Genomic DNA, 10599 nt, shown 5'->3' with positions numbered 1-10599 from the left:
TCCTTTCAGTGCTTTATATGCTTTCTCTACCTCACAATTGCCATTCCCTGACTGTTGATGGTGGAGACAGTATCGCTTTGGGGGCCTCTCTCACTGGAAATCAGAGCATAGTTTCAAAGAATGGCACCTTCGAATTGGGATTTTTCTGTCCTAATGGAACCAATAACTGGTACATCGGTATCTGGTACGCCCAAATCACCGAGAAGACCATTATTTGGGTGGCTAATAGAGAGACTCCCATCAGAAACAAGCCGGGCGTTTTGAAGCTATCAACAGACGGCTATCTCAAACTATATGATTCAGAGGGACGCTCAATTTGGTCGACAAGGAAGAACCAGAAAGCTATAGCCTCCAGAGCTATCATACTTGATTCCGGTAGTTTTGCTATGTTGGGTGGACACACCATTTCGGAGATTGTCTGTGATAGTTTCTTGTACCCGACAAACACAATCTTGTCCGGAATGAAGGTGTGGAAAGGCATAAAGCTAACTTCCTGGAGAAGCTCGTCGGATCCAGCGCCTGGACCCTTCTCTTTCCAAATGGATCCAACCCCAGGCAAGACGGACTTTTTGCTCCTATATAATAACAATATTAGTTATTTGAACAGCGGAGAGTGGGTTGGTAACCAATTCACCAACATGCCAGAGATGTCTAATAAGGACTCTTCTAAAATTCTTAAGACCGCCTTTGTAAAGATTTCTCCCACAAGGATGTACTTCACGTTTGATCAAATATCATTATTTGATAGTTTCACTCAGCGTGTAGTCCTCGACAAGTCTGGAGATCTAGCAGCATACAATCGAATTAGTGGTAGCAGCTGGAATCTTATCTGGTCTATACCTCGAGACCTCTGCCTTGTTTATAATCTATGCGGGGCTTACGGAGCGTGCAACAGTAACAATCTTCAATTCTGCAGCTGTCTCGAAGGCTTCAAACCAAGAGACAATCGCGCCTGGTTTTCACAAGATTGGTGGTTAAGCGGATGCGTTCGTAGTAGCCCTCTCCACTGCTCTGCCACCAACGGTACTACCGATGGTTTCCTGCAAAAGAACGACATATCCTTAGCTGAGGAAAAAGCAGTTTCATATTCCCAATACCCAACTCTATCAACATGCACAGCTGCATGCCTGGAAAATTGCTCCTGCAAAGCCTTCGATCACACTAACTCTACTCCTCCCATCTGTAGAATGTGGTTTGGGGATCTGTTCAATGTTCGCGTTGCATCAAACAACCAACCTATCTTCCTTCGCATGGCTGCTACTGAGTTGCAACAATCCATATCCAGTGGAGGCAGTAACCAAGGTCGTGTCCTTTCAATTTCACTTCCCGCAGGCACTGCTTTCGTTCTTGTTTCAGCTTTCCTTGTTATAATGTTTCTTCGGTGGAGGCGTGGAATGCTGGGCAAGGGAGGAGATATGGAAGGTGAGACTCTGCCTGCTTCGCTGAGAACATTCACTTACAAGGAGCTGCGAATTGCAACCAACAATTTCAGAGATAAGTTAGGGAAAGGAGCATTTGGTTCTGTCTTCAGAGGAGCTCTCCCAGACAATACCCTTGTAGCAGTTAAAAAATTAGAGGGGTCTACACAGGTAGAAAAGCAGTTTCGTGCAGAAATAAGCACAATCGGAAACATACAGCATGTCAATTTGGTTCGGCTTTGCGGGTTTTGCACAGAAGGATCACAAAGGCTGCTGGTTTACGAGTACATGCCCAACGGATCTCTCAATTCCTTTCTATTCGCTGGATCACAAAAGCTGTTGGACTGGAAGACACGATTCGAGATTGCTTTGGGCACTGCACGAGCTTTAGTTTATCTCCACGAAGAATGCCGAGATCAAATCATCCACTCTGATATAAAGCCCGAGAACATTTTGCTTGATAGCGATTTCAACCCCAAGGTGGCTGATTTTGGGCTGGCAAAGTTGGTGGGAAGAGATTTCAGCAGGGTTTTGACAAGCATGAGAGGAACTCGAGGTTACATCGCTCCCGAGTGGATCGACGGCTTAGCAATTACTTCCAAGGCAGACGTGTATAGCTTCGGCATGATGCTGCTGGAGATGATATCGGGTCGAAGAAATGTGGACATGAGCGTGAAGGAACACACTAAGCAATACTTTCCCATATGGGCTGCAACTCAAATTCTAAACGGAAACATGATGAGCATTGTGGACGAAAGAATTGCGATACATGCGGATGTTGAGGAGGTGAGAAGAGCTACTCTTGCAAGCCTGGTATGCATTTTAAAGGATGAGAATGAGAGGCCAAGCATGGCTCAAGTTATCCTGATGCTACAAGGAAAGATGAATCCTGATACACAACAGGTCATGAGATCTTTACAGTATCTAGTTGAATATTAGATTCCCGTTGTCAATTTGTTTTTCAATTTTTTTACGCCCTATGCTAAACTTAAAATGTTCAGCTCCTCTCTCAAAGGGTGCCTTCGCGGGTAAGGCTTGATTTGAGGAGGCAATAAACTTTGCATTTTCCGCCCGGGTGATTATGTATGTTAGATTCCCTAAGTGAATTTCTCATATATATATATATATATATACTAGCAACAAATTTGTAATCAAGCATGGAATTTTCATCATGTCAATAACAATTACTTTATTATGACATTTTCAACTAAACTGACTGTCTATAGATTTATATTACCTTGGAATTGATAAAATAAAACAAAATAATAGTTATTACAAGATTAATAATTTGAAATGAGTCGAGTGGGAGGTAAGGCGGGAGCGGGGGTTTCAAGGGAGTCTACTCTTTTTGCTGTCTCAGAGGCCAGTTTTGGGGTCTTGTTATTCTTGGTCTCGCTCCCAAGGATGTTGATTTGTTCCTCGAGGGTGTTGTTCATTCTTGCCTTTTTCTTCTCCTCACCCTTTCTGACTTTTGGCCCTCTTTGAGGGGTTGGTTTAGTGGTTTGGTCCCTCGGATGCTATCTAGAGTTCCTTCGATGTGGGTTGTTTTGTATGTTTCTATCCTCATTGGCCCCTTGGTTGGCTTACCCCTTACTTTTTGGTTTTTACTTCAACATCTTTGGTTTTCTTTGGTTCTACCTATAGAGGTGGCAGTATCTTCTTTAGAGGTGAAGATGGATGGTGTTGGACATGACTAATCTTCTATTGAGGTGAAGGTGGATGTTGCAGTTGAGACTGGAAAATGCTCTTGGGAAGTTGATGATGTGTTGCCTCGCCCTCCTATAGAGGTGTAATGGTTCCATGGGGTTTTGATTGAGCGAGGTTTGTCTGCATAGTTGATCTTCTCTCCTTGTCCTACTGAGGTGGCTCTCTCTCCTATTGAGGTGGAGAGAAGGTGTATGGGAGTATTTCAGCTGCTGCTATTGATGTTGGTTGAGGGAGCCTGTCAAAACCCTCATGGATTTCTTTGTAGAAAGTTTTGGATGCCTTCTTAAAACCTTGTTTCCCAAAATGTGCCTTTAGGATATGCAGTTGTTATCTAGGCCTCGACAAGTTGTGGAAGCCTTGTAAAACCCACTCTCTTAGGTTGTGGGAGCCTTGTAAAACCCACTCTCAAGGTTGAGGGAGCTTGGAAAAATCCTATGTTTCTTGTTTCTCTCAGGGACAGGCTAGATGCTAGTGGTTTTCAAGCGCCCAATTTGGCTAATGTTTTTTTTTTAGGTTCAAGCTTTGTGGTTTTTTGTGGCCTCAAGATTTTGTTACAAGTTATGGGAGCCTGGGGAAACCCTTCTTGTTGGTTGAGGGTGCTTGAAAATACCCTCATTCTTTATTTTTTGAGGACTATTGTTTGCTGATTTAGATCCTCTACTTGGGCCAGCCTCTTTTGTAATGTTCTAATCTTGAGGATTGGATGGTGTTTGATTGGCTATGATTGCTTTGTTTTTTACTTATGCTTTGTGCAGTCTTTGGGTTTTGGGATCTGGATGCCCATAAGTCCATAAGGTTTCAGGTCCTTTCTAAAACCTATTGTTTGCTGTCAGGTAGTCTAGTCTATCTTTCAATGGCAACTCTCTGATTCTAAGGGTTTCGAGGCCCCTTTGAAACCTGTTTTATCCTAATAAAAAAATTTACATTTTTTTCATTTAAAATTATTTTATTTTTATTAGATTATAAGTTTTGTCTTGTTTTTATTAAAGACCATTTTTTTAAAGGTGAAAATGGAAAGCCACTATATTAAATTAATTAATAGCTGGTTCAAGGGCTTCTAGAGGAAAGAGCCAGCAAGAAAACCTCTATTCCTAGCCCAAAATAACAATGACTAAAGTACAAAGCGACTTAGAAATCAGCCTAAGAGCCTATATATCTAAATAAGCCATGGATTGGCCCAGTTAGGACCTACAAATTGCAAAAACATCTTGTCTAAATCGGCCTTAATATTATGACAACTACAATGCATTTACCCCAAAGCACAATCTTATATACACTGGTTTTGTCCATGGAATACTATTTGCATATCATGTGGACCTTATGGTAAATCTACCATAATTTACATTTACAAGAGAGCAACATATAGCTTGAAAAGTCTACACATAAAGTGTGTAGTTAAAACAAGAACCGTGTGCCCTGTATCTATGTGTTTTGTATCTGCCGCATGAGAAAAACTTCCAAAAACTCATTACCATTGCCATCTCAATCACTACTCCATGCATTGTCATGCAAAGGACCTATGTCTATCCATATCTAAACTATGCATGTCAGTCTCATGCATACCGATCACTACCATATTGCCTTGCAATCAAGTGCAAATTTGTCATCACGCTCAAAATCTTTGTCTAACCATATGCATTCTATGCATATCGGTCACATGTATATTGATCTCTATCATATTGCCTTGCAATCGAAGTTGATACCAATCATTGTCATATTTCCTTTCCATCGTCTTAACACAAACCCAATTTTGTATATGACCAACTAATAAGGTACCTATTACCATACCAAAAGTGCAGAAACCTAACCAATGGATGAAATTATAAACAAGAATTCTTGGCCCATGAATGAACAAGTGAGCAACAAAACTGTCACACCAATGAGGTCTTCATCCCTAATTTTTTATGGATCTGGCAGATCTGCCTGGAAGACAAAGCTATGATTTCCAACATTAATAGGCCCAATAAGTACATTCTTCAACATCTGATCATAAGATTCATCTTCTACTGACCCAACATATGTCAACATCCATTCCAAATCTTCTTTTAGAGGAGCCAGGCATTCATATGATATCTCAAATTGAAACGAGATGAGAAAAGCAACAGGATTGTCAACAACTGTTATGTTGGTTAAGCTCACCGCACTCATTTTATATTTTCCAAACACCCAAAATTTCAAATCCAACAATATGAACACCTAAAAAGGCTACACGCATGGAAAACCTCCCCTGTTGATACTCAAGTAAGATAACTCTCCCTCATTAAGCTACAGGACACAAACGACACAAAGTGAGGAAGATTTAATTTATACTGATTTTTAGTAGAGGAGAGATAAAATAGTTGAAGATCTTTACAAATGACAACCCTCCTCTTCACTCTGATTACTTCAGTGTATTGGCTTCCACTTAGCGACCTGGGATGTAAATTTAGCAGCCTCCTTGGTTGGGTCATTTTAGGAGTTGAGGCCACATATCCTCTCTTGAGATCCTTCACAGCAACATTCTTAGCATTGAGTCCCACATTATCACTAGGTAATGCCTTCTGCAAGGCTTCATGTTGCATTTCAATGGACTTAACCTCAGTGGTCAGCCCAGTTGGACCAAAAGTGACAATTGTGCCTGGTTTCAACACTACAGTCTCAACACCAATCTTGTAAAAAAACTAAAGTGGCAACCTAAGAGTCTTGCCTGAAGGATGTTTAGGATCTAAAACCTAGTCAAGGGCATCCAAGTGTATGGGGGGCCCTTAAACCAATCAAGGTTGGCTGATCTCTCAATCACGTTATCACCCTCAAATCCAAAGATAGGAGCAAGTGGAATTTTGTCAAGGTTCTACCCAACCTTCTTTAGGTAAGAGGATACTTCCTTTACAATTTCCTCATAGCGACCCTTAGAGTATTTGGGAGTGGTAGCATCAATCTTGTTACAGCAGCAAATCATTTTCTTCACTCCCAGGGTGAATGCTAGCAAAGCATGTTCTTAGGTCTGTCCATCCTTAGAAATACCAGCCTCAAAACCTCCAATTGTTGAATCAGTAATCAGCACTACACACTCAACCTGCATCAATCACGGTTTCTACCTTTGTTGCTTCTAATGAGCATGAGCAACACCTGCCCTGTTTGATTTGTGATTCCTGGCACTCTGTAGATTCCCGTACCTCAACTTAGGAGGCACCAGGTTCTTCAAACAAGGAGATAATAAAACACCTCTCTACTCTCTCAAACGCATCCCTCAAGAAACTCTTGCATTTTTTCAAATAGTCTTTGTTCATATTGTTATGATAAGAAACATCTCCTTAGAGATGACAATCAAGTCAACGATTTATAGAGTTTTTCCAAGTTCACAATCTGCAACAGGCTAGGATATTCATAAATGTTAATAGGTGTAATTGAGGAGTCCCAATTTAAGTTCTCACAACCCATGTTTTCCAGTAGATCTACAAGTTTATTCCCCTCTCTATATGTATGAGAGACATAACATTCCTTAAATGAGTCCAAAGTGCCCAAATGTATTGAGGATATATGCTATTTTCCAATTCGTTGATTGTCTATTTATGTAAGCATCAACAATCAAGGTTGAGTCACCTTGAATTTGTATATTTGAACAGCCTATTTTTTAGCTATTAATCCATTTAAAAGAGCAACAACTTTAGCCATATTGTTAATCCTAGATGGAATGTTGGAGGACTTCAATGTAATCAGATTACCAAGACGGTCCCTAATGTAGATTCCAATACCTGAAATACCCGGATTACCTTTTGAGGTGCCATTAAAATTCAAATTGATGATATTGGGGCATGATGGTTGTCATTTGATCTTTGATCTATTAATGGGCTACTAAGGATGACATATTGGAGTAGAGAAGGAAGGTAACCTAATTTCTTTCCATTCATTGATAGTGAAGTTATCCTATGGAATAAAGGTGTAATTACCATTTATATTTTGAATGTTGGCATTAACTATCTCTGAAATAGATTTTTGTACCCCATCCAAAAGCATCTGTACATTAGACATTGTTTGTCAAAAAAATCTTGTATTTCTTTCCTGCCAAATTGACCAAATAACAATGGTTGGGATGCATTTCTAGATGCATGCAAGTAATGAATTAGAGAACACGGTGGTCCATGATTGGAACATGTCCCATAATGTATTAGGTAGTGGCATAGCTAGATTTAATTTATTCATGACAAATTGCCAACATTATTGGGCAAAGGAACAGTTCATGAATAAATGATCAGCTATCTCCATCTCCTTGTTACATAAAACATAATTGAAAGGCTGAGTAATATTGAGTTTACGCAATTTGTCACTTGTTAGGATTATTTTCTTAAGTGCTAACCAAGCAAAACATCCCTCTTTTGGCAACACCGAGTTATTCGAGCAAAAGGAGTAGGCCCTATGATTCAATTTTTTATTTTTCATCTAGTGAATAGCTTTGTACCCATTTTTAACTGAATAATTTCCATTTTTGGATGGTGCCTAGATCAAGGTGTCTTTCTTGTTTGATATGTATACCTCTCTCTCAAAGAAGATATGCTAAGAAATTGTTGCCTGATCTGAAAGTATAGGGAGTGTTGAAGGATCCTTCCAAATAGCCTTTCCTGAGAAGATATCTACAACACAGATATAATCAAATAACTTTATCCCCCAATTATCACTGATAACTTGTGCTGCACTAGCCAACTCCACATTTTGAATCAAAGGTGGCAGCCCATTCGATGAATCAATCCAAAACTTAATGCTTTCCCCATTATGGACTTCCCATGACACATATCTAGTGATAACTTCTCTCAAAGATCTCATGAAGTTCCATATGGTTGAGCCTTGAGGAGCATCTGAGACTTTTAAGATCCTTGAGTAGTCATTGGTGTCCAAATACTTGCCTACATTATTTTGCACCATTTTTTATGGGGTTTGGAGTACATCTGTCATACTAACTTACCTCCAAAGGCCTTGTTTCTTTTAGAAAGATCTTGCAAACCTACACCCCCCACCTCCTTTCTATTTTCCATATCTTCAAGTGACACCAAAGGTATCTTTTTAGTATCCATCATATTACTTTTCCATAAGAAGTCTCTTATGAGTTTTTGTATTTGGTGGATGACAAATTTAGGGGCTTTAATAACTGAAATGTAATAATTTGGTATTGCAGAAAGGACAGATTTAATGAGTAGGATTTTACCTGATAGGGAAAGCCATCATGTTTTCCATGCAACAACTTTGTCCTTTATTCTTTCAACTATAGATTTTCAATAACTAGCTTTATTGGATCCCATTAAAAATGGTATTCTGAGGTAGGCGGTTAGACGTTCTTCTAGTGTAAATCCCAATATTTTAACTATTTTTGTTGATATTATCTAATTAGTGTTGAAGATGTATACCTTTGATTTATCAAAATTTATCTTCTGACCTGATACAGCTGTATAAAGATCCAAAGTCTGTTTGATCCTTTTATTCTTTAATTTGTATGTAAATGTTTATTTTATTTTGAAAAGTGTCATACATAATATTAAAATTCTTTTATTCACTTAAAAGTATTGTTTAAAATACATATCAACTTTTTTATATTTTTTATTTGACAAACTCAACCACTACACTCAACACTCCATTATAGTTACGTCTCTCAATAAAACAAAAGTCGCATGGATATCTTAAATGCATCTGTAATAACCCACTTAACTTAATCCAAAAACTCAACTAATTTTTTCTTTTAATATATAAAAATATTGATTTCTTATTCTTACTTATTCTTTTTTTTTTTTTATTCAATCACATACTCAAGTACATCTATCCAAATGAGATAGGCATCCATCCAACTGGGATGGGCATCTAACCATACGGGTTAGGCATCTATCCATATGGGACTAGGCATCTAACCATATGGGTTAGGCATCTGTCCATACGGGACAAGAGGTTTCATCTATCCAATCTGGGATAGGCATCTACCCAAACAGGGTAGGCATTTATTCATAAGAATAGGATATGCTCTGGCTAGAGACTTTAGACTCATTGGGACCATCTGGGTCCTGAGCCACTCTCTAAAGACTACACTCCCCTACTAGGAGTGCACCGAGGTCACCGTCCTTAGCAGTATTAAAATAATTACATAAACAAGCTTGAGTTTCACCTTGGAATTCGTCCTAAAGCCTCAGGAAGTCAAGCGAATTTATACGAGATTCCTTCTGAGTATGCATTGAATTAATTTTAACCTTTCAATTAGTATTTGCACCATTTGATTAAAAGACCAAGGAGCTTCAAGAACCAACTACTCACCCATAACCAAATCCTAATCCCCATCCCTGAACGCCTTAGTACAAGGGACAACTTCGTCCCTAGACTGCCTACATACCCATTTCAGCACGGGATCAAGGCGTAAAGTATGTAGTTTTGGTTTCTAAATATGGTTTAATGTAAACTGTTTGGTGGGTACGCAACCCTTTCTAGGGTCAATGTCCCAGATAGTTTCTCTGTGGTTGCTACTCACGATGGTAGCTCTATAGCAAAAAGGCTGAAGGTGACCTCATGCTTGTGGCCTAAAACAACTAGTTCCTATTTTCTATTAAATACGTCACGCTTAATCCATTATCATACTTTGAAAAATCATCAAGATAGATAAATTCCAAATTATCACACACCGCCAAACCCTAATGGGGTTTTCTAAGGTTTAACTGAGCAGATGTAAATTCATTTAAAAATTCATATTTTTAGATTATCGATCCAAGGGGGATTACCCTCCCCTTGGATTTTAACTTCCAAATGACCCTTATTTCTCCCTGGTGATTTAGAGGGACGATGCCATAGATGTTGTTATTGCAACTTTATTAGGCATTAAGTGTAGTAGTTCAACACGACGGCATTACCCGTAAGTGTGACCCAGAGGCACCATAGATACCGAACGCTGCTAATTTTTAGTTTCAACTCCTCTTGTTTAGTTATCTAACTAGGAATTTAACTTTGAATTCATGAATCCTAAAAGAAGCAATATACCAATACAATTATGAAAAAGAAACTATTATATACAAGGAATTATCGCTTGAATTTAAAAACTAAACTATGAATTTTTACGTAATTGAAAGGAACATAAACAAATCGACTACCTGGAATAGTATTTTCTCCAAAGGAAAGTTATGATAATTAAAAATATGAAAACTTGAACTAAATACATGAAATTACTAATTTCTTGGAAACCATGATACTTTCAAAGATAACTTATGAAAATGATTTGAATTACTTGCAAGATATAATTGTTTTGGACAAACCATTACACAATAAGTATGAATCCTAGTACCAATTTGCTTGAAAGAAAATTAAATGATTGAATAGCAAGAATTTGGAAATGAATTTTAACACCTACTTGTTTGAAGTGGAAAGTACTTAATAATAATCCCAACTAATTCTTCCATATGAAGTAATACAAATTTCATCTACAAATGATAACACTACTTTAAATGTGAGTCCTAATACTTGAAAGGTACTA

The 10599-nt window shown here is 38.5% G+C and overlaps 2 protein-coding genes and 1 pseudogene across 2 annotated transcripts; 2 read left to right on the top strand and 1 right to left on the bottom strand.

Annotated features, from left to right (window-relative positions):
* Positions 1-461: 461 nt before the first annotated feature.
* Positions 462-1165, top strand: LOC131856913 (G-type lectin S-receptor-like serine/threonine-protein kinase At2g19130). Its single transcript, XM_059208871.1, has 2 exons — positions 462-955; positions 1120-1165. Exons 1-2 carry the CDS (start codon positions 462-464, stop codon positions 1163-1165), a joined length of 540 nt encoding a protein of 179 aa, XP_059064854.1.
* A 5-nt stretch (positions 1166-1170) lies between these two features.
* On the top strand, positions 1171-2489 carry LOC131040830 (G-type lectin S-receptor-like serine/threonine-protein kinase At2g19130). Its single transcript, XM_059207671.1, has one exon. The coding sequence runs from the start codon at positions 1188-1190 to the stop codon at positions 2355-2357; it is 1170 nt and encodes a 389-aa protein (XP_059063654.1). The 5' UTR covers positions 1171-1187; the 3' UTR covers positions 2358-2489.
* Positions 2490-5510: 3021 nt separating this feature from the next.
* On the bottom strand, positions 5511-6462 carry LOC131856912 (elongation factor 1-alpha-like; annotated as a pseudogene).
* Positions 6463-10599: the final 4137 nt, after the last annotated feature.

This window comes from Cryptomeria japonica, chromosome 7 (genome assembly GCF_030272615.1).
Source record: "Cryptomeria japonica chromosome 7, Sugi_1.0, whole genome shotgun sequence".
NCBI lineage: Eukaryota > Viridiplantae > Streptophyta > Pinopsida > Cupressales > Cupressaceae > Cryptomeria > Cryptomeria japonica.
The sequence above is the reverse complement of the archived record's forward strand: the minus strand, read 5'-3'. Positions and strand labels throughout refer to the sequence as shown.